General features: G+C 42.8%; 1 protein-coding gene across 2 annotated transcripts in view; it reads left to right on the top strand.

Moving 5' to 3' along the window:
- The window catches only part of Rbms3 (RNA binding motif single stranded interacting protein 3), a 675,207-nt gene that overhangs the window by 558,869 nt on the left and 91,800 nt on the right, over positions 1–24,538 (top strand). Inside the window, exons 8-10 of one of the 2 annotated variants that reach the window (XM_038323829.1) lie at positions 7,143–7,189; positions 21,331–21,427; positions 23,688–23,738. In XM_038323829.1, coding sequence (XP_038179757.1) covers positions 7,143–7,189; positions 21,331–21,427; positions 23,688–23,738 — 195 coding nt within the window. The remainder of the gene's footprint in view (positions 1–7,142; positions 7,190–21,330; positions 21,428–23,687; positions 23,739–24,538) is intronic. The other variant, XM_038323830.1, reaches the window with a different exon arrangement.

The following is a 24,538-nucleotide window of genomic DNA, read 5'->3' as shown; positions in this document are numbered from 1 at the left end:
AAACTATGCCAAAGGTCACACTAGAGATAAATCAGGCCACACTAGAGATAAATCAGGCATCTAGGGACAACTTTCAGATAAGATCAGTCCTCTGGGCCTAGAGACATTCTCCAGATAAGGGCTGGTAGAGAGCTGGAAGTCTCAAGGGGAGAGAGTTCCTCCTGTTGCTGATTTTTGGAGAGCTGCCAGGCCAGAACAGACTGCAACCTCTGACCATCAAGGTCACCCAACAATCCTTGGCTATATAGCAAGTTCAAGACCAATCTGAACTAAGTGAGAGTCTATCTCCAAAAAAGAGTAACAACAACAACAACAGCAATAACAACAACAATACTACCCTAGGACTTGACAGATGACTAAGCAATTTGAGTGCTTGCTGTTCTTGCAGACAGTCGACTAGAGAGTAGTTCCCAGCACCCATGTCAAGTGACTCACAGCTTCCACAACTCCAGCTCTTCTGACACCTCTTCTGGTCTCCATGGACACCTGTATTCATGTGCACATACTCACTTACACATAGACATGCACACATACACGTGAATAAAAAACTTCAAAAATAACAATGAAAAAAATCCGTCTTTAGCTCAAACATAAAACAAGAGTAGAAGTACTCAAGTACTATTGAAAATGAAAACCTCATGAACAAATGCTAAGGGACATTGATCCTTCATGTTTGCTCTTAGGAGGACCCATATCTTCAGCAAGCTCAGTGTCTGTGATGCTTTAAAGCACATAACTAATGAATGACAAGAATCTACTTGATCCTGTTTTGTGACTTTGCTGTTGAGCATAAACTAGCTAGCATGTTGGTTAAGGCTTTGTCCCTCCCATTAACTTAGAACATAATGTCCCTATGAACACCAAGTTATGGTACAATGTGTCAACACTGCCATCATTTGAAACCCATTTTAAAGTTAAATATCAATCATCTCTGGTTTAAAGACAATGACAGATTTGCACTTCTTACCCAACAAGTTCAAGACTTCCTAAGGAGTATGAACTCAGCTTTAGTTCTGCTCCACTAATGTCATGAGTCCCAGAGTAACAAGTTAGCTCAGAATTAAAGATCACCAAACATGTGACTCAATGTCATAATTGACATACTTTAGAAAAAAAAATTTTCTTGCTTTTTTTTTGACAGGGTTTCTCTGTACCTTTGGAGCCTGTCCTGGAACTAGCTCTTGTAGACCAGGTTGGCCTCGAACTCACAGAGATCCGTCTGCCTCTGCCTCCCCAGTGCTGGGATTAAAGGCGTGTGCCACCACTGCCTGGCTTAGAAAAATTCTTTAATAGTGAATTGTTTCTACCATTTACAATATTCTCATCTGCACATGAGGAGAAAACTGCTGATTCACCCCACTGGAGAACAATTCAAGCCACACCGACCTGGAAAGAACTGATTTTTAACAGCACACAGATGGCTCTAGATAGAATGGCAAGCATGTCACCAACAAGCTCCATGGGACCTGTAGGGAAGAGGCTTAAACAGGGGACAGAATCTTTCTCTGGAGTCTGTGAAGACACTTGGATGTCTCTAATGACTACCAGTGTGACCTGTGGCTTCTGCTTTGAGATATCATCCTCAGTGAAGAACAGAAGCTTCAACACGGAAGAACACGGTTCGGCACAGAGCATCTCCCTGTCCTCAGCAGGATGTGCCCTGGATGGTGCTGTGGTCCTGAAGCTTTGCTCAGCCTCTTGTCACCATCCTTCTTGCCGAACATGAGAAGAATCTGACAGTGAGCCCAGGAAGACACCATTTGTGTTATCAACCAGATGCTCTGTAATTTACTTTGATTAAAAGTACTTAAGTACTGTGTTCTCATGAACCACTAGAAACAAACTCTTCCAGGAGAAACTGACTCCGTGATTCCAATGAGATCACCTGTTAAAGAATTTGCTGGAACACTTAGTAATACTGACTAGACTTGGGATATCTTAGACCATTTTTACAGATGTAGGAACATTGTCTAAATCACTTACCGCTAACTCCTTCACGTCTATCGTGAAGGGTTTGGCCTATACTGCTCAAGAAGAAAAGAGTTGAGATCTGTCTCCTGATCCTGCCAGATTTTGCCAGGAGTCCTCTAACCCTTGAAATGAAGGCAAATCTCTGCCTGTGTGACCGGGGAAGCAGCAGCTAGCTGTGAACTCATGTACTGCTTTGGTGAGTCAGGTCTGGTAGCTGGCCCTCCAGATGCGGCTCTATTTACTGCATCTGCTGCTTCTGAGCTTCAGGGAGCAGGCTGAAGGGAAAGCCCTTCTCATTTTAAGAGCCTCAATAACTTGACTTCTCGGCACTAACATGTTTTTATTTGACCAAGTACCCTTTCCGGAAGCTCTGAACCCAATGTCGATATGTGATGATTAAAGATAACAATTAAGAATTTTAAGTCCCCATGATATGGTAATTTTGCATCAAATACAATTGATGTGTCTAGTCCCCTGCATAGCTCATATTGTCAAGGGAAAATGTGGGGGAAATATATGTTCTTGGGGAAGCGTTAGGTGTACCCAGCCTAAAAGTGTCTTGAGACAAGGAATATTATAGCACACATCTCCAGGAAGAAGGGCTGAGGACTGATCTGCATGTCCCCTGACTGAATCTAACAAGGAGGCCATGACAGGTAAGTGCAGCATCCATCAACTGAGATATTTTTGGAATTGCTGGCATGTCCTGACAACCTCAGCTTGTCACAGGCCATGTGATGACCCCCTTTAATGGCTTAGCAGTTGTAGCTTCCAAGCTCCAGAGAGCATCAAACTAAAGCTAGGACCTAGAAGGGTCTGGCTCAGTCTCCCAGACACCTTTGCTTGGCTAGCATCTTAGGCTCAGCCATTGCAACCTCCGAATTCTGTATTTTCCATGCTTGAGCACCGTGTCACACTTTTGACAGTATATTTGCTACATCATTGGCTGCACAGCACCATTGGCTAAAGATAAACTATTGTGTTATTTTAAATACCACTAAAAAGACAGAAAAGTGACTTGACAATCTATGAAATGCCAGAAATTATTAGGGGAATCCTAATTTCACAGATATTAAGATGTCAAAGAAACAAAACTGTGTCTCAGAATCTGTGAAATTCAGACATTAAGATTGAGATTAAAAACAAACTCCCCGTGTTAGCTACTTCGTTCATTGTTGTAACTAAATTCTTGCCCAAAAGCAGTTTAGGGGGAAATAGGGTTTTTGTTAATCACAGCCTAAAATGATACAGACCAGGAGCTGGAGAGATGGGCTGGCCACTAAGAGCACTGACTACTCTTTCAGAGAACCTGGGTTTGAGCTGCCTGTATGGTGGCTCACAATTGTCTGTAACTCCAGTTCCAGAGAATATAATGTCTAGTTTGACCCCTGTGTGCACTGCATGTACAGGATACACTTATATCCATGGAATAGGCTAAACACTTGTACATATATAATTAATAAATGTATTATATATAATATAATATAATAATATAATATGTAGTGTATACATATACATACATGTATGCATTATGTATGTATATGTATATATGTATATGAATAAAAAAGTACCCTTTTTCCTGTTTCTTATTTAACCACCTAGCTCTTCTTAGACAAGCTTAGGCCTTCTCAGCTTTCCATCCTGTGATCTCTTGACATCTGTTTTATCTTGTCCTTCCATGTTGCTATATACAACAGACAACCTCTGGCAGGAACGTTTTTAGAAGAGCCAAGAAGCAGAAAACTGAGAATGACATCACACCAAACCAACAGCTTTATGGCTCCTCTCGGTTTGATTCTATCAGCTGTAAAGAACTCACTTCTCTTGGCTCTCTGGCTGCCTTTGCTGCTTTGAAAGTGATAAACCTGCAATCTTGCTTTCTCCCGATTCCTGACAGTTCTCTTGAAGCCGTCCAGGTGATGCTTAGCGGCCGGCCGTCCACGCTGTCTCTCTCCTCTTCTCTGTCCTCCAGAGCCAAAACCACAACTCAGCTCAGGCAGGCTGCTGGCTTCTGTAAGGCGCTGAACAGACTGCACAATGGCAGTCTTTGTCCCCCTGATCCCCAGTCTGCCGCCACCCAAGCACTTTATAGCTCAGTGGAGCTGAGCCCACTTCAGATTCCTCAAAAGGAAGTTTTCTAACATCAGGTCTCCAAAGGATACACTCAGGTTTCATTAGGAAACCTACATTTAAGAGAGGTGCAAATCCAGAATTCCCTGCTATATTTAAGTGAGGCACAAACCCAGAATCCCCTTGATGTCTCTGGTTTGCTCTCTAAGGTCTTGAACATTTATTTTTCTAATCTACAGCCTGGGGTTTTCTAAATGCATGGGGTGCGTGTAGGATTTGTTTCTTAAGTTTAAATCCAGTCCCAGCAGCCTGGAAGTCCTCAGGACTGGTCCTGCACGATGCATGGGGCACACTGTGTGTCAAGATAAACCTGCGGAGGAAGAAGGCAAGAGTTCCACCAGCCATCTTCCTGGCTTTGGATCTCTTCTCAGTACGGCAGTACGGCGGTTCACTCTGATGCAGTATTGCCTGCTCCTCCTAATGTGCACTGTCTATGACTGTCACCTGTTGATACAACCCCACTAAATCACTTAGCTAAGTCAGTATACTGGCCTGTTCCAGTGAATCTCCCAGTTTTATTAAAAAATAAAGTTACTATCTCTTCTGGCCTGGGTGATACATGCCTGAAGCAGGAGGATCACAAAGTTCTGGGCCAGCCTGAACATTGTAGCAAAACTCTCTAAAACCACAACAATACTCTATTTAAAAAAGAGTTGGTTTTTTTCTAAAATATTTATCACTCGTACATTATGTCCTATTATGGCTGAAATACTAATGCTTAGTTGTTCTTAGAAAGAGATACAAGTGCCCAATTTTGTTTAAAATAAATTATTTATGGAAACATAGACAGTTCTTGTGAACATAACAAGCCCTTTTTGAAAGTAGACAGCAGGATTAAACACCACATTTTTAAACATCGGGTGTGACCATTTCATTTTGTTCCAAGATATTTTACGTTATTCTCCCCTGTGACTCTGGAGTTTGTCAGCATGCCATCATATCTGGTGATTACACAATGGTGATTTCATGCTGCCGGCTCTGTCTAAAGGGGCTAGACAGAGCAGCAAAATCAATTTCTTCCCCGTCTTTGTGGGAAGAGACAAAGGGAAATTGAATGCAGCGTCTGCCTCAAGATCATATTAGCATCATAACTCAGCAATCTGTCACGCTCAAGGTGAGCCCCAGGTGCAGACAAGTACCAACGCTTCAGTTCAAACAAAATCCCTGGCTCTCTGCTGTGACCCACCCTGTTCCAAATGCCCCTGACCTGGGACCGTCTCATCCTGCCAGAGGTACTCACAGGCAGGACTCTCCTAGCAAAATCCTGAAGTAGGTGGTGGCAACTTCACCGGATTCTGCCCCCTCCCTTGCCCGAGGCACCCCTCGCTCCTTGGGTTCCGGGTGTATTCTTCTGACTCCCGTGCAGCAGGGCAAGGGAAGTTGTTTGTCCCTTTAACTACTGTTTTGATATGTGTCCATCATACAAGATGCTCCACCCCACCAATAGCCTAGGGTGCTTGGTACCCCCAGCACCTCTGCTGACTTATGACAGACATCTCAACTGTTATGCAAACTTCATGTCGGGTTATTCTCTCCTCCCATGCCACTTCTGATCATCCGTGATGTCATGCTTTAGTTCCTCACTCCCAGCTAAATCACAACATGAAAAGCATCGTTTGTGGAAATTATATGAGAAATGCAAACTCAAAGGCAGCGGGCTGTACTGTACGTCAGAGCCCATGTGGCATGACACAGTTCCTTTCAGTTATGTGTTAGAAGACCAAAGACTTGGTGGGGAAACTGGCCTAAACAGTGTAGAAAGGGAAAAACCTTAAACACAAAGGCTCTTTCCTTTCTTAATTTATTTTAAATGCTTTTCTCCTTCTACCTGGAGGAGTCCTAGAAGCTCATTCACTTATATTTCCTGTCTCCTTATTTTAAAGTAATTATGGATTTGGGGGACAATATAAAAACTTTGCATGGGTTTTTATATATACCCAGTTTCCCCAGTGATTACAAATTTTACAATTATGGCAGGCTTCAGAGAGAGAAATTTCACACTGGTAGGATTCAGTTAGTAATTTTAAAATACAAACAAAATATCGCTGCACAGATAACCTGATCTGCTTAAATTCCTCTCTACATTTTGTTTCCAAGTGCTAACTACATCGAGGGCCCTGGGACACCTTAGGTTGTCTGTCTACACTCAAGGTTGTTTGTTCACACAGCACAGAGAAGGCTCTCCCACCCTGAGAGGTAGAGATGGTACCCCGAATTCACTGGAGCCCCAAACCAATCTTATAACAGCAGAGCTGTCGGGACCCCACATCAGAAGGTGTGGGTGTAAGGTGTCAGGATTCAGGGTTCAAGAGAGACACTGAGATGCTGAGATGGACTGTCTTTTTGACTAAGTGACTGACTGGGAGAGTTTCTAATGACATCAAGGGACAGCTGTGTGACAGGGTTCTGAGTCAGATGGAGGGTCCCCTCTCACACGCACCAGGACAGAGTGCTGTACCAGGTAACTGATAGTGGTCCATAGGTATGTCGTCTCTGATTTCCGCATAGCAGTGTAAGTCGGGGAGATTAGGGTGTCCATCGTACAGAATGTGCCCCCAAGTGCCTCCTGATAGTTTGGGGTGCCTTCTGGAGGACAGAATTACACATAAACGAAGTCACGTGATAGTGCCTTCCTCTACTTTTAGAGCCACCGGTAGCCTTTAGCCCAGGGCTAACCACAGGTTGTGACCTTGAGCGAGCCACCGACCTCAACAAGCTTCACGTCTTCAGGAGTGGGGCAGAGAAAAGATTGTTTCTGCCTTCTTCAGAGAGTTGTCATGAGGATCAAAGTTGGTGGCGGATGAAGGGACAGAGAAGACTGAAGAATGGCTACATGGAAGTTTATCTGCCTTTCTGAAACTACTGCTGATTATAGAGATGTAGCATTTTTGGTTTTTGAAGGTGGCCTTATGCTTAAAACAGATTAAGACTGCCTCTTCATTAGCCACGTGGTCTAGAATTTTCAAAGAAAGACAGCTGAATGTTTTGGCGCTGTAATAAAAATATCTTTTCTTTTTCTGTTCTTTCCCCCTTCTCTGCAGGCTGGCATGGCTTTGACCTATGATCCCACAGCCGCCATACAGAATGGGTAAGTAGACCCCATTTTCTCTGTTTTGTTTTGTTTTGTTTTTAAATTAGTCTCTGCGTCCTGAATCTCTACCAAGGAAAATGCCCAGATAAGGTTCCTTTTGTGTACAGTATGTAAGCCAAACACATCCTGACATTGGCTCGTTCTTCTCTCAAGTGCTTCTGGTGGCTATTTCCACAGCTCTAAGGATTTCTCTTAGCTCATCTCTTCCAGTCTTCTTGCACCACAAAACTGATAGGAGGGGAACTCAGGTGTGACGGGAGCATAAGTAGCATAGGCTGGGAGAGTCCCCTGTGCCTCCGGGCCCTGTGTCGCCCAGCTGTCTCCACAGAGGTCTACCTTAAGTGTTGCCTCTTGTCATTTCTGCAGTGGAGTTGGGGGCATGGTTTCACTTCATTGTATCTTCTCTATTCATTTTAATCTGTGTCTGGAAATGTGTAGCCTCTTATTTAGCTTCTGAATTCTGCCTCCCAAATCCAAGACTGTAAACCACGTGGTGTGGCCTCTCTGAAACTGTTCTGTAATTTGGTTGGTTCCTTTGATTGGCTTTGACTGATTTGCTGTTGGCCCTAAGTACTGGTAGCTGGCTGTTTTCATCCCAGGATTAGGGTAAGGATAGTGACCTTGACCTGTCTGGTTTTTTGATTATGGAGTACATACTGGTTAGAAATAGAAAGAATATTGTTATTTTATAGTTAATTGTATATTAGTAGTTTAATCACAGTTGTGATTATTGCTGTTCAGATCAATAAATATTTTTGCTGGGCCACATAAGAGTGAAATATAGATGGTGTACCAGCTTACTAAGAAACTGTTAAATATATAGCTTCAAAATTATAGGTGTCATCCACATGATGACAGGGTCATTATCCCAAGAGGGTATTAAGACTAATTTCAAAATTGTATGTTCTCTCTGACTCTCCCTCTTGCTCAGTTGTTTACAAAGTTATTGTAGGGTGCTTTGATTCAAGAATACGGTCCACAGTTTATCCCTGTCAGCAAAAGTGGAATGTTATACACTAATGCTGTACTGGTTGAGGGAAAATATGCATTCCCATTTTTAAATAATAAATCATTGGGTCTGTCAGAGGTGGAGATAAGAATCAAACACCAAGTTTAAGAGAGCATGACACCTTCTCAAGTCCATCTAGGAGAAAAAAAAGACAGCACTGCCAGGCATAGTGGCACATGCCTTTAATCCCAGCATTCAGGAGGCAGAGGATCTCTGAGATAAATGCCAGCCTGGTCTACAAAGCAAGTTCCAGGACAGCTAGGGCTATGCAGAGAAACCCTGTCTTGAAAAACTGAAAAGAAGGAAAGAGGAGGAGGAGAACAAAAGAAGAAAGAAAGAAAGAAAGAAAGAAAGAAAGAAAGAAAGAAAGAAAGAAAGAAGGAAGGAAGGAAGGAAGGAAGAAGAAGGCAGGCAGCTACAGTGGGATTTAACATGATATTTGGTTGGGGTGTCAGTAACTTAGCTCATTAACAACAGGTGTCAGATAGATTCTTTCTGAGAGCCTGGGTTGCTGAGCAGAGCAGTCCACAGAGGTGACTGCCAACCACTTTACAAAAGTAGGAGTTTCTAATGGAGAAACTGTGCAGGCACAGATAGTTGTGCTGGAGCACATTTAAATATTTTAAATTTGCCTTTTCATTATGGAATGGCATAAATAATGAAGAAGTCCTGGAAGCAGGAAGATCTAGTGAGTGGGAGAAATCACTGAAGAAAGATTAAAATTGCCTAAGGCTAGGGAGAAAACTCAGTCAGTAAAATGTTTGCCGTGTTAGCATAAGGACCTTAGTTCAAGTATCAAAACTAAAATTAAGGAAAAACTGGGCACAGTGGCATGTAACTATAACCTTAGTGCTGTGGAAGTAGAGACAGACTAGCGTGCATGGCGAACTTCACACCTGTTCTAAAGAGGCCCTGTTCTAAAAAGTAAGATGGATAGTGTCCTGAGAAATGACACTTGAGGTGAATCTCTGACTGTCAAACACATGGACTCACTCAAGCAAGCTAATTTCCACACGTGTTCATCGGCACTCAACATATACATACACAGACATAAAATAAATATCAAAGTAGCCTAGATATAGAAAATGTAAGAGTTTGTTCTAGGGAGTTTGATATGTAAACGAAAGAGGAAAACAGGATCGGACAAACCAAAGGAACTGTCTGTCTAGCAATTCCCTGTGGGTCCCCCTCTGAGAACGGGTAGTGTGGTGAACTTTACTTTCTTTCCTACTGCTCTCCATTGTACTAATAGAGACAGATTAGAACCTTAATGGGCTGAGAAAGAAATCAGAGAAACATCACCCTTCACAATAGCCACAAATATGGTAATCCACCATATAAACAAACTGAAAAATAAAAACCACATGATCATCCCATTGGATGCCGAAAAAGCAACATCCCTTCATGATAAAGGTCTTGGAGAGAGCAGGGATACAAGGAACATACCTAAACATAATAAAGGCAATATACAGCAAGCCAACAGCCAACATCAAACTAAATGGAGAGAAACTCCCAGCGATTCCACTGAAATCAGGAACAAGACAAGGTTGTCCACTCTCTCCATATCTATTCAATGTAGTTCCTAAAGTCCTAGCTAGAGCAATAAGACAACAAAAGGAGATCAAGGGGATACAAATCGGAAAAGAAGTTAAACTCTCACTGTTTGCTGATGATATGATATTTTACATAAGCGATCACAAAAAATCTACTAAGAAACTTCTCAACTCATAAACACTTTCAGTAGTGTAGTGGAATACAAAAATCAGTAGCCCTCCTGAAAGGGCTGAGAAAGAAATCAGAGAAACAACACCCTTCACATAGCCACAAATAGCATAAAATATCTCGGAGTAACTCTAACCAAACAAGTGGAAGACTTGTATAACAAGAACTTTAGATCTTTGAAGAAAGAAATTGAAGAAGATACCAGAAAAAGAAAGGATCTCATATGCTCTTGGGTAGGGAGAATTAACATGGTGAAAATGTCAATCTTACCAAAAGCAATCTACAGAGTCAATGCAATGCCCATCAAAATCCCGGCAAAATTCTTCACAGACCTCGAAACAGCAGTACTCAACTTCATATGGAAAAGCAAAACACCCAGGATAGTCAAAACAATCCTGAACAATAAAAGAACGTCTGGAGGCATCACAATCACTGACTTCAGACTCTACTACAGTACCAAAACCAGCCTGGTATTGGTATAAAACCAGACAGGAGGACCATTGGAACTGAATCAAAGACCCAGATATTAATCCACACACCTGATTTTGATAAGGAAGCAAAAAAATATCAAATGGAAAAAAGAAAGCATATTTAGCAAGTGGTGCTGGCATATTGGATTTCAACATGTAGAATAACGAAAATAGATCCGTATCTATCACCATCCACAAAACTCAAGTCCATAAGATCAAAGACCTCAACATAAAGTCAACCACACTGAACATCTTAGAAGAGAAAGTGTGAAGTACACTTGAACACATTTGCACAGGAGACCACTTCCTAAATATAACCCCAGCAGCACAGACACTAAGAGAAACAATTAATAAATGGGACCTCCTGAAATTGAGAAGCTTCTGCAAAGCAAAGGACATGGTCAACAAGACAAAACAGCAGCCTACAGCATGGGAAAAGATCTTCACCAACTCCATCAGTCCAGAACCTTTGCTGAACCCCTCCTCTCTCACGTGCTTTTGATCTTTTCTGTCTCTCTGAGTTTGATGTTTTCACACTCTCCCTCCCTTCTGCTGGGTCTCATCCATGTGTCTTTCTTCTGAAACTCAAGCCTTTATAGTTCTGCATCCAAGTTCACGGCCAGTTGTGGGCTCTGTCATTTGTGTTTCTGGCTGCTGCTTCTTAGGTATTATTATCAAGTATTGTCCTGTTTTCTAACTAGGAAGACACAATGTCCATGTGTTTCTCATGTCTTGAGTTAAGAATGAATTCAGGGGACCAAGAGATGGCTCACAGGGTAAAACACTTTCTGTGCAAGCCTGATGACCTGAGTCTGATGATCTCAATCCCCGGAACATAAAGAAAAAGTTGGGACCGTGTACAAAGCCAGATGCAGTATTGTGCTTCTGCAATCCCAGCACTTCTACAGAGAGATGGAAGTGGAGATGAAAGAAAAAGCTCAAAGCCCGTGGGCAGCTAGCCGGGAGTATCCAGTATTACAGCGGACACAAGAAGAAAGACCCTTTCTCAATAAGATGAAAGCTGGTAACCAACTCCTGACATTAGTCTTCTGACCTCCACACACTTGCACACACTCACATAGAGACTCCCACACATCCTCACATACATACACATATACACAGGTAGGCAATACGTATTCATCATTCAAACACAGTCAAATGCACACTCATGCTCACACATGCACACAGTCACTCACTCACACACACTCACACACACACACACAGCATAAGCAGGCACACATACACATATTTACACAAAATAACAAAGTTATTTTGACATTATACATATATAAAAATGGCTGTCCTACCAGTGGGTTATTATTAGGGAGTTACCAAAGAAGGCAGTAAACCAAAGATAAGCAAAACTCTTAAAAATAATCTATCGGAAGAAGGCAAAGAATAAGATTATTTTGCTACAATCTTCATATTTCTTCAATTCCAGTCAGGCATATAAAACTCCTTTCTTCTTGTAAATAATACTATATTATATAGTCTAATATATTCCATTGTGTGAGTGAGTGAGTGAGTGAGTGTGTGTATATGAGTAATTGTGTGCGACTTCCTATGTGTGTGCACCTGAGTGTGTGCATGTGTTTGTGTGTGTGTGTGCATGCACACATAAGTGCAGTGCCCTCTGAGTCTGGAAGAGAAGGTTGATCCTCAGGAGCTGGAATTGCAGGGCTGTGAGCCTCTAGAAGTGGGACAGGAAACTTAGCTCAGGACCTCTGCAGGAACAACAAACATTCTTAACTGCTCAGACATTTTTTCAGTCCAGTGTTCACTTTTATATATACAAAATATTAAAGAATAGCACACAAAAGGTGGAATTTATTCTCGGGAAGATTTGCGGTGTTTTAGGAAATAAGTGAGGAGGGCGAATTTAAGTTTTACCATTTACCTGATTACATATATACTTTTTCAAAGATGAAAATTGATTTCGTTGGCTCCTACAGGAAAGGCATTTGTATTCTGAGGAGAGACTGAGAACTCTGCGATCCTTCAGACTAAGCTGTTCTCTTGCTGAGACCTCCACATTGTAGTAATGATGTTTTTGATGATCCTCTAATATCTAATAACTATACACGGAGTATAATATGGGCATGGTTTCTAGTGTCCTTCTCATTGCTGAGACCAAATACCTATAAAGAAGCAGCTTGAAGGGGATGATTCTGTTTTGCTCATGGTTTGAGGGGACAGTCTGTTATGATAGAGGAGGCATGGCAGTGGGAAAGAGGTGGCTTTCCCACTGATCAGCATGGCTATTGGCTGTGGTGGCAGGAGATTGCCAGTGCTTGGTCACATCTGGTCATACCAGGAACCAAGGAACAGCCTGGAAGTAGAAATGGACTACTTCCTGAAACCACTTCATGGATTCAGAATCCACCTCTCAAAACATGAGCATGTGCTGGAAGAATGAATGTTTACCTCCATAGGTCTGACAAGGCATGCGAATTTCACAAACCACACCAGTAGCTAAAACTGTGAGCGGCAAAGTAGTCTGGACGTGACAGGGCTGTTACTTTCTTGAACTCACAGCAGCTGTGGGTACCGGCACAAAACCACGGGATCTGGTGCACAGGATCAAGCCAGTCGGCAATCTCGCATGGACAAGGAGGGGCTAATGAGGCCCCACCCCAGCTGAGGAATGCTGGAGGAGGGTGTCAGTTTCCTTCAAAGGCATAGTCCCTGGTGGGCTGCCCATGTACCACTGAATGGCCCTATGTGCAGGCACATACCAGCAACACTGGTACTTCTCAATATGCTGTAAAAATAAAAACAATAAAGAGTATGAAGAAGAGACGGGAAGTTGCAAGAGGGTTGGGAAAAGTTGGAACATAAGAGTTGAGGGATGGGTATGATCTCAGATGTATTACTAATTAATAAAATAATCAAATGAGCAGAGTCCCATAACTGCCCTTTTAATACTGTGCTGTGAAACTAGAATCGAGACTTGGTTTAGCTTATGTGTTAATCAGCGTAACTCTGCCATAGTGAGACTTGCTGTTGGCATGCAGTGACTGGGAAGTGCCAATTCCATCTGTCTGAATCCAGCCAAGTTGCCAACTGAAATCAGCCGAATGTCAGTTTTACATAAGACTTGGAAGTTACTGTCAAAGTCATGACCCAAGAGGAAAACCTGAATAACTTCATTTTTACCATAGATCAGCTTTGGCAAAATAAAAAATGTCCATTCTTCTCTAGTCTTGCAGCCGGACTCTACTAGAATTTGCTATAACCGTCACCCATTGCTTTCTCTCTCCTAGCAGCCCGCTATGAAATCCCATCACTTTCCCACATGAGTGCGGTAGATGAGAAATAAGCCTTCCCACATTCCAGAGCACATCTTTCCTGTGCCTCCTCCCCCACAATATGCCGCGTAAAGCCTCGCAGGGGATTTTATTGGAGCCAAATGTGTTCTCGTGGGAGGTGAGAAAGGGAATGTCTCCTGTGGCATTCTTTGCCAGCTGGTTTAGGCATTTGATAGTAAGTGATACGGAAGCCTATCTTATTTCTCTAAGAAAGAAATGAATGAAAAAGCTATGTTGGTATTCCAATAAAAATGACCGAGAACTTATTAATCTCAGGCTGTTGCATTACCCCGTGGATTGTATTCATGGTTCCAGCTCTAACAATATTGCCTGTGGACATGAAACACGAGCTCTTACTGTTTATTTTGGTGGGCAAATAGGATTTTGTATGTTTTCTTTATGGTAAAAACATTCCACCCTGAGGTTATTGATATGTCCGTGTTATTTTTATTGTGAGTGAAATGAGATTTACTGTATTACTGCTGGCTGCAAATCCCCCTGAGGTGGCCTTTCCTTAGGCAAACTGATACCCCATTAGTGACCCCACACCCTCATTTTCCTGGGCTTAGGAAGCATGCTTGCCTTTCCTGCTTTTCAGGCAGAAACCTCAGGAACTCTTTGCATTTCTTAAGAGCTCACATGTAGCAGGGGCTGGGGAGATGGCTCAGTGGGCAAAGTGCCTGCAGCGCATGAATGATGTTCTCAGTTTGGGTCCCCACAACCCACGTTAACCAGATGCTATAGTGTGAGTGTGTAATCTCACACGCCTACAGGAAGATGGGAAGTGGAGACAGGAGAATCCCTGAGGTTCAGATATGGGCTAGCCTGGTGTAGACAGCAGTGAAATGAGAGATCTTGTCTCAAAAGCAAAGTGGGAAGTGAGGACCAACATCTGTGGCTGTCCTCTGACCTCCACTCGCGAGTCAAGTACCTGAATGCATGCCGTACACAAAGATAGACAGACTTTCCTATGGGCAGCTTAGAGTGCTATGTATTAGTTTGCTCTTAGCCCATCATATTTGATGTTCAGTTCCTATGAAGCCTCATCCAAATGCCCACCCGAGTCAAGGTTCTTAATGTCAGCAATATTAGCATGTCAAGTCAGATGAGTTGTAGGTAGATTTTTTTTCCCCTCTGCGTTGCAAAATGATTTGTAAGATCCCAGAACTTTCCGGATGTCAGTAGCATCAGGTTGTTTCCAGACTTTGTCAAAGGAAGAAAGAACTGCCTCAAGCTTAGAACTGTTCAGTTAAATATATAAATAAGGCTTTCATGCAATACAAATCATATACATATATATATAGATAGATAGATATGTGTGTGTGCGTGCACATACACATATATGTATATATGTATATGTGTGTGTATATATGCATGCATGTATGCAAGCATGTATGTATGGCTCTGGAGTGAGGATGGCTCAGTGGCCAAGAGCCCTATATGCTCTTCTAGAGGACCTGAGTTCAAGTCCCCACCACCTACATGACTGCTCAAAACCATCTGTAACTCCAGTTACAAGGGATTTGATGCCCTCTTCTGGCTTCTCAGTCACTGCACACTTATGGTGCACAGACATTGATGTAGGTAGACAATCATGCACATTAAATAAACAATAAATCTGAAAATCACTAAATATTAAAAGAACCATCTCTTAAGAGAGTAAACTATTTTTGAATGAACCGTTCGCCTGGTCATGCATTCTCATAGTCTTGTGACATCACTCACCAGACATGACACATGCATTATCAGATAAAAACCACTAAGTCACATGCATGGAGCGCCTCTTACTTTGTTATGGTGACTACAAGTTAGGTTGATTTTTCTATTAGCTGCTCCCCATTATATAACACCTCCACTTGAAGCATTTATTTGGATTTGGTTAAATACATGCCTATGTAAAAGGTCAGGACTTTGTTTCTGTGTTTTGTATATACATGTGTGTGCAGGTGCAAGTGTGTTTGGAATTGCATATACATGTATGCTTGTACTCACATGCATGCATGTGTGAGTGTATGTGTATGATATCTCTATGTGGTATGATATATGTGTGTGCATATGTGTATGTGTGTATATGATGTATGTGTGTGCTTTTACTCACATGCATGCATGTGTGAATATATGTGCAAGATATGTTTCTGTGTGGTATGATATATGCATGTGCATATGTGTATGTATACATAATGTGTGTGTGCGCATATACATTCTTGTTTAGGCCAGAATTTAACCTCAGATGTCAATCCCCAGGAGACACTTAGCATAACTTTTGAGATAGGGCTCCTCACTTGCCAGAATCTCACCAGAAGTGGACTAGGTTGGCTATTGAGTGAGCCTTAGCCATCCACTTCTCTCCACTTCCCAGGGCTGGGATTACAAGGGCATGCTACCACACCTGGCTCTCCTTAAGTGCATTCTAGGCAATAAACCCAAGTCTCCTGTTTACCCTTTACTGAGCTATCTCCTCAGGCAGACAGTGTTTGGAAAGCATGGTGTGGACATGTGTCGGGGTCTCAAACACACTGCAGTCCTTCATTGAGAGTTAGTGTTTCTCCCTTGGGTGTAGCCCTCCTAAGCCCCAGCTACCACAAGATCCTCTCCTAGAATGCCCCAACCTGGGGGTTTCAGTAGATTCATCTGGCTCCTTGTTGGATTTGAAAAAAAAAATAGCAGAAACAGCAGGATCACAGATTCAGGAGATCCGGTGCCCTGTCTACCCTTCTCAGCGTGCTGTCGGTTCTGAGTGACTCCGACTTGACTGGCAGTGTCAGAACATGCTGCGCAGTGTGAAATGTCGCTCTTGTTTGATGGATGGGATTAGAGAAGATAGAAAGAAAACACATGAAAATTGCCCCCATGGGTTCCTCTTGTGAGTGTCCATTTACTTGGTTGGTTTCTTTGTGTTTCTGTTTCTGCGTTCCCCAAAGGATTTCTTTGCAAACACTGTCAATCCAATTTTTATTGCTTTCATTTTTAATACGCCGATTGGAACATTTTACAAAATAGACCGTTCTTACTAAAATACATCACATGTTTTATCTGTCTGTGTAGGAGCTTGTGCCATAGGTTACATCACTGCATGGGACACGGGACAGATACTTTGTTGAGTGGCCCTGGGTACTTGGCTTGTCCTTAGCAGCCTAGACAAAGTCTCTCTGCCCACTGCCTTACAAACAAAATTTGTCAAAGACCTAAAAGAGATTATTAAACGCTGACTGCATTTTTCACAGGAAGGGGTTACTATATCTAGTTATGAATGCCCTTCATTCTTCAAAAGCAGACAGTACTTAATTTCCCTTGATCATTTACCAAGATGTGGTACGGGGTTTCCCCTCTCTGGCCTCTCGTTTCTGGCTTTCTGTCTACTTCACAGACCCATCTTCCATGGTCTGAATTCTAGGATTGACTTTGCGTTCATTCATTCAGTCAATAAACAGTTACTACGATACTACAGTTCCTCAGACTCCCCACTAGGCAGCAAGGCCGTGTTTACCTGAATCCACATTGAACTAACATTTTAAGGAGAGATATAACCATCTGTGTAGATAAATTTCACACTATACTGCTCAGTAGGATTGGGAACAACAGGATCATGGGGAGGAGAAAGTTCCAGAATCTCAGAAAATTAAGAAATGTGCTGTATTTTCCAACTGGGGCTTCCATAGGGAAGTCATCGTCTTAACTGCAATTGATCTCCTCACAAATGCCAAAGACTTGAAGTTTAAAGTCAAGGACATAATTTTCTTTCTATGAAGATGCCCTCTTCCTGGCTTTCTGGGTGCTACCATCCTATCTGCTAGGTGATTCTTCCTCCTGTGTGGGGGTGGGGTGGAAGAATGGGCCCTTAGGTATCTGTTTTTAATTGAAATTGCAAATTCTGTCTAACCAAGGACCCACCCTTATTATTTTGTTTTACTTTAATTGCTTCTTCGGAGGCCCGTCTTCTAATGCAGCCCCTCCAGAAGCCAAGGTTCCAGTGTATGCGGTGGAGACACATGCAGTCCATAGCAGAGATATTTTATGAGAAACTTCTCACTGCTTCAGTTATAGAGCAAAGAAAAGTAATAAAGGAGAAGGATTTTTAAGAAATGGGGCCACAGATGGCAGTTGCTTCATTAGCAATAAGTGCCTAAAGCCATGACAGTTCAGAGAGCAAAGGGTGGGGCCCAAGAAGCTGAGAAGCAATCTGTGGAGATAGATTTCACATTGTACTGCTCAGGGCATTGGGAAGAATAGGGTCACGGGGAGGAGAAAGTTCCAGAAACTCCGGTATGGGAGCAGAGAGGTTGGCAGTAGCCTGATTGTCAAGCCAGTGACTGAATTCTGCTCCTTTGAAGGCTGGTTGGCAGATGAGGGCAAAGGTGAGGCACACTGTGAGGGAGGAAGTACAGGAGTATTCATTGTGTGATGTTCCGGAGTTTCGTCTGTTGTGGGCACACACAGTAAAGGCTCAGGAAACATGTTAAGGAGGAAAATAGAGGGCCCGAGAGATGGCATTGTGGCTAAGAACACAAACTGCTCATTCACAGGGCCCAGGTTTGGGTCCTAGCACCTAGGTCTCGTGGCTGAAAACCACATGTAACCCTCTTCTGGCCTCTATGGACACCTGCACTTGGACAGTGCACAGACAGGTGAGCAGACAAACACACATACACAGAAATCAAAATAAAAAGGACAAAGATGATTGTCTTATGTGTAGCAATCATCTTCCTAAAAGACAGTTTAGAAGCTGGGCAGAGGAAGGCCAATCTCTGTGAGTTCAAAGCCAGGCTGTTCTTCATTGTGAGATGCTGTCTCAAAAACAGTGTTTCCTGCATGGTATGATGGTATACACCTTTAATCCCAGCACTCTGTCAGCTGAGGTGGGAGATCAGGAGTTCAAGACCAGCTTCAGTTACTTAATGAGTTAATGGCCAGCTTTAGGTGACATGAGAGCCCTTTCCAAAAGCAATCCTCCAAAGCAAGGACAATTTGGTAGAATTTTGAGTATATATATATATATATATATGTGTGTGTGTGTGTGTGTGTGTGTGTGTGTGTGTGTGTGTGTGCATATATATACATACACATATATACATACATATATATGCACATATGTGTGTGTGTATATATAGTATAATAGCATACTTTCTCATTGGGGTATAACTCTATGATTGTGTCAAGCACACACCGTTTGAACCCACAGAAGCCAGGGTATTGAAGAGGTGTACCTCCTCCTAAGTCCCCTCCCAGTCCTTTGGAATCAGCTCCTTCTGTCAGAGCTAGACTATATCAGCCGCTGACCTAGCTCTGCCTCTATGACTCTGCCTTTCCCATATTGTGATATAAACAGGATGGTGTACTTTGCAGTGTTTCTCATCTTTAATGTAACTTAACTCCCTTGAGCCCCACCGTTTTGATGTTCCCACTGGTTACAGCCATCCCTCCTCATTCACAGATTTCACATTCATGGATTCCACCAAGTACAATAAAAAGTACTTGAAAATATTATGCATGGCCATACACACATCTTGTTCTTACCCCTACCCTCCAGATAATGTGGTCTAAGTACTTATAGGACTGGTATTTTTGTCTTAGATATTATAAGTAATCTAGAGTTAGCATGTGACAATCCAGGGGTTGTTGCGATACAAAAAACACGATGCTGTTTCATGGAAGAGAACAGAGAATCTCTATATTTGGATATCCATGGCAGGGAGAATGCTGTAATCAAACCCTCATGGACAGTATGAAGGGTTGTGTTTTCTTTGTCTTTGCTTAGTGTTCCAGGGTAGAGATGTACCCACTGTCTTTGGACAAAATGTAATCACATCTGGTTGTTACCAGTTTGAGGCAAATATGAATGGGCATTCCGTCCACATTTGCAGCAAGGTTTTCATAAAAACAGCTTTTCACTTATCATACTTGGGAAAAGCAAGGGCCTGGGTCATAGGGTGTGTTTGTATGCTTATACGGAACTGCCAAGCCTTTTCCCTGGACAGTTGTATCATTTGTATTGCCTCCAGGAGAAGAGTTTCACCGTCTCTGTATACCTGGTGTTTTCTGTTCTGTGCTCCAGTAGGTCTGTGCCTCGCATCCTTTCAAGCATCTCTATTAATTAGAAGAGCCAGTGAACACGTGGAAGAAGAATACAATGGAGTCTGGATTCATTGTTTGTTTGTTTTTCCATATGCACTTTTTTTTTAAATCCAAAGTATATGGCCTTAAAAAAATCCTTGGGATTAGAAAGATGGCTCATCAGTGACAAAAGCTTGCTGCCTTTACAGAGGTCCTGAGTTTTGTTTCCAGCACCCAGGATGGAAGAACTATTGTAACTCCAACTCCAGGAGCTCCAGCGCCCTCTTCTGGCTGCCAATGGCACCAGCACTCACAAGGGCACATACACATGTACACGTAACAAAATGTAAAAAAAAAATTATTTTAAAATCATTGGTATAACCTAAATAAAATAAGTTAAATTTAAATTTAAAAATGTAAGTCACTAGTCCTTGTTTTGAATCATTCACTGCTTGGGTTCTGGCAAAGGTGAATCTTGGTTTTTCTGCATCCTGCAAGTGTATCATGAAATGCTTCCTTTTAGGGAAACTCGTGTGACTCTGTTTTCAAAGTGCCAGAGAACCTGAAGGGTTAATTAAGGCTTCATCCTGCTAACTGGTGAATGAGCATCATGATTGATTAACTTTTGTTATGCATTTAGCAAAGGAAACAGTCACTGCTTTATCCCTGATTTTTCCCAATCAATAGGAATAGGAGTGCAATCATGTGACCTCGGTGACTTAGCCCTGTTTGTTCTGTGGGTGGAGGCTTTGGCCTTTCACTTACATGGAGCTATGTGGGAAGAAATAGGGTTTAAAATCCTACTGAAGAATTAGACACCTGGTGGACAAGGATGCTAAGACCTATCCCACTGGTTGATGGGTATCCTAGTGGTTTCTGTGTCTAGAAAGTTCTCTGATTTCTCTGTAGTCAGTCTCTAGCAAGTTCTTCCTTGTATTCATTAGTTCCTATTCCCACCCAGTATCATCTCACAATTGTTTAGAAAGGCTTCCAGAAGGTCAAGAAAATTAATTGTTCATCATACTTTCCTGGAGCAGCATGTCCCATGATCCTGTTATCTATACTACTTCCTTGATGGAATCCAGAAAGTTCTTCTTTAAACCAGAAGCAAATCATCCTCTTTCTTCTCTTTCCACGAAGAAAATATTCTCTGCAGGAAGTACAGACACTAGCACAGCATATCTAGAACCTTCTAGGAGTGAAATCTTATTTCCTGAACAGATGCAATTGTTGTGGTCAGTCACCAGCCACCCTTACAAAGCCTGGCACCTTTTCTGTCCACTATTCTTTCAGAGGACTCTTGGACGCCACCACCTTGCATAAGGCTTGATACCTCTCTCTGCCTGTTAGTTATCGAGACAGCTGTGTTTGCAGTTGATTTTATAGGATGATTGAAATTGTCCCTGTGTTTAGCTGATTTGTCCTTCCTAGATGAATCAGATATTGTAAACCTTCCGGAAGGTAGGAAAACAAGAGTGGGGGGCTCTCCTTCCCTGAGGTACTCTGTAGAGCTGGACTATAGGCCAGACACGCGGCAGCTTCCTTCATGAATTCTTTTTTGTCGTTTTCTGTTCGCAGATTTTATTCTTCACCGTACAGTCTCGCAACCAACCGCATGATCCCACAGACATCCATCACGCCATTCATTGCTGCCTCCCCCGTCTCCACATACCAGGTACGTCTGTTCACCCGCACCTCACGCGAGATGTTCCTATGCAGTCATGTGCTCCCGAGAGCCCAAAAGTGCATGGTAGAATTAAAAGAAAAATGTGTGGGCCACATAGTAGTCATCCCTTAATACGATAACGTTCATGTGATTAGTGTAGGCTTCCTGGCTTCCCGGGGTTAATTTGCATCTGTTCACTGAATAATCAAATCTCACATGCTTCGTGCTCTTCCTGCCTATGACAGTGCAGCTCCTTCCATGCTGGGAAAAGATGCTGCCTGTCGTCTGCTGTTTTCATTGCTCACATTCCTCACTGGGTCTTCATTAACAGCACCTTTGTAGGGATCCCTACTCTAGGGTGGCGTGCCATGGACATCTCATTTTTTTTTTTTTTTTGGTCACAGTTGTCCTGTTAGATGGGACGTCCCAATAGGGAAGATCATCCAAGTGTAAAACATGTTTCTTCTTCCTGCTCTTTACCTCATTTCTTATTCCTAGAAAGATGAGACTTCAGGGGTCCGGTGTGTGGAAATTTGGGGACACCTGAGATTTACTGTGTGTCCTACACCAGGTGTTCTAGTCAGTAGTTCCAAGTCCAGAGGTGAATTGGCATAGTCACAGGCCTACAGCAAAACCCACTTCTTACCTTGTCCGTGTGAACAAGCTACCAGCTGTGCCAGGCACTCCACTCTGTACTTGCTGCTGCTCATCGCTCCTCATCCAGTTCTCATGAGAACACGCCTGTAAACACTACATAGGACAGATGTGAATGGGGCACGATTGAGAACACACAAGTGTGCGGACCTGGGATTTCTTTGTAGCAGGCAAAATGTGTGTGGGTAGGAGTTTCAGGGTGAGCAGGAGGCTAATGTCGCCTATTGCTACTAATCCCGTGGCCTTTCCCTGGCTCGGTCACCCCATACATTTTCCAGGATGTCCCATCTGTCATAGCATCAGCTCGAAGTTGATATGCTCTTCCCCTTAATCACAGGGCGCCCTAGAAGCACATCTTTCCTTTTCTACACGCAGACTCTTGAAACGAGATCCCCACGCCAACCGGGTAGAGCTTGTTTAAATTGGATGAGGTTTTTCCCGAGTGGCTGACCTCTTAATTGCTGTGTCTTGGGACTCATGAGGTTGTGTGCAGGTGTGTTTTTTCAGTTTTGTTCTTCCTTTAGATGTGCGTGCATGTGTGTGTGTGTGTGTGTGTGTCTGCACGCACACACGTGCATGAGTGTGTGTTGTCTTTTTTCTGATCTTGGCCTCTGCTGGAGCCAAGACCACCCACTGAGCCACAGCATGGAATACTTAGGTGACAGGAATAAAATAGCCACAGAAAAGTGATTACATTCTCTCAAACGGGAGATTACGGGTTTTATTCCGCATTGTTAATTCTTACTTCGCACCACTTTAAAAAAAAAAATCTCATTCAGGTGACACACATGACACCTTTTTAAAGAGCTGGTGCCTGTCATACACATTTTTCTCCACAGTACCAATTATCATGAGAGAATAATATCGCACGTGTGTTTAAGTTGACTCAACCTAAAATATCCCTTTGCACTTTCTGTTTTATTTCTTTCTGACACTCCCTTTGCTACTTGGCTCGCTCTAAGATGGGGTCGCCTGAGTGTGTGGAGCTGCAGTTGTAAGGGAAGAAGTAGAGGTCTTAGGAGTCAACCTCTGATTCTCAGTGTCTCCCTGGATGTCCCTGGGACCTGACCTACACATAGGCTCTGGAGATTTTTATGACTTTAGCCTTCAACAAAATAAGGTTTCAGGGTTTAACTATGAGGGCTGGGGTAGTGGCTCAGTCAGCAAAATGCTTATGATCCCCAAAACCCACAGAAAAAGAAGGTATAGTGGTACAAACTTGTAATCTCAACTCAGGAGGCAGAGAAGCAGATTTTGGGGCTCACTGGAAAGTCAGCCCACTTGACAAGTGCCAAGCTAGTCTCAAAAATACGAGGTAAATTTTACCTTATGAATGACACATGAGGTTGTCCTCAGGCTCTATATGTACATTTACAAATGTATGCAAACACACACGCACGTGTGTGTGCGCGTGCACACGTGTGCCCCCCACATACACACAGCGTGGCCTGTGTGGGCATTGCATCCAGCCACTAGGTGGGGAATTGCCAAATTAATCAGGGTAGAGAATTCCCGTCTCCACTCCCTATGACATAGTGCAATGCCACCGAACGAACGCAAGAACGAGGTTTCCTCTGTGATTGCCTTGTCCTAATGAATGCTGTTTGATGCATAGGTCCAGAGCACTTCATGGACGCCTCATCTGCCATACATTATGCAACCAACAGTAAGTGTTCTCAGTCACCTGAGGCTCAATATTTCTATTATCCAAGTGCAAGCTTTTGTGATGCATAGTGGCTTTGGGGTGGAGCTTTGGTCGTATACTAGAACTCTTTCAGACAGCCACTTTCCAGAAGCAGAGTGGCCACCAGAGAAGGCATAGAAGCACATGCCACAGGCAGCCAGAGATAGCCAGAGACAGAGGCAGAAACAGACATTTGTATGAAAGACGACGTCTGCTTCAGAGAGAAACTCAGAACCCTTGCCAATTAAGCTTGAAATATGAAGACTAGCTTTTTGGGTCCCCATCATTTTTGTTATGTTCCCCTTAATCTCAGCATCATTTTTGTTATGTTCCCCTTAATCTCAGTGTACTGTGATAGACTCTGGAGACATTTTGGACCATCATGGCCAAATACAGACTCATTGAAATGCATGTGTAATTCCTACTAAGAGAAGATAATCATGGACAGTAAAGTGGGTAGATTTTTAATGTTAATGTCTATTTGCCGTTCTATTCTTTCCTGGGGAAGCAAACATCTTTCAGAACATTCCACGTACTTTCTATTTGCTGGATTAGTGGTTCCCGTCCCCAGTTCCCAGTGAGAAATATTACAGGACAGCCTGGAAAGCAGCAAAAGAGCCCTCTGATCTTGGTTTGGTTTCACAGTTTTTATAGCTCTATAGGAAAGGAAGGAAAGAGGAAGACAGATAGATAGAATGTAAGAGAGAGAGAGAATTTCAATAGCATCACACTCATTCAAGTATGAGAGAGGGGTCAGCACCCTAGGCAGGGAGTTGTGTTGC

This window comes from Arvicola amphibius, chromosome 3 (genome assembly GCF_903992535.2).
Source record: "Arvicola amphibius chromosome 3, mArvAmp1.2, whole genome shotgun sequence".
NCBI lineage: Eukaryota > Metazoa > Chordata > Mammalia > Rodentia > Cricetidae > Arvicola > Arvicola amphibius.
The sequence above is the reverse complement of the archived record's forward strand: the minus strand, read 5'-3'. Positions and strand labels throughout refer to the sequence as shown.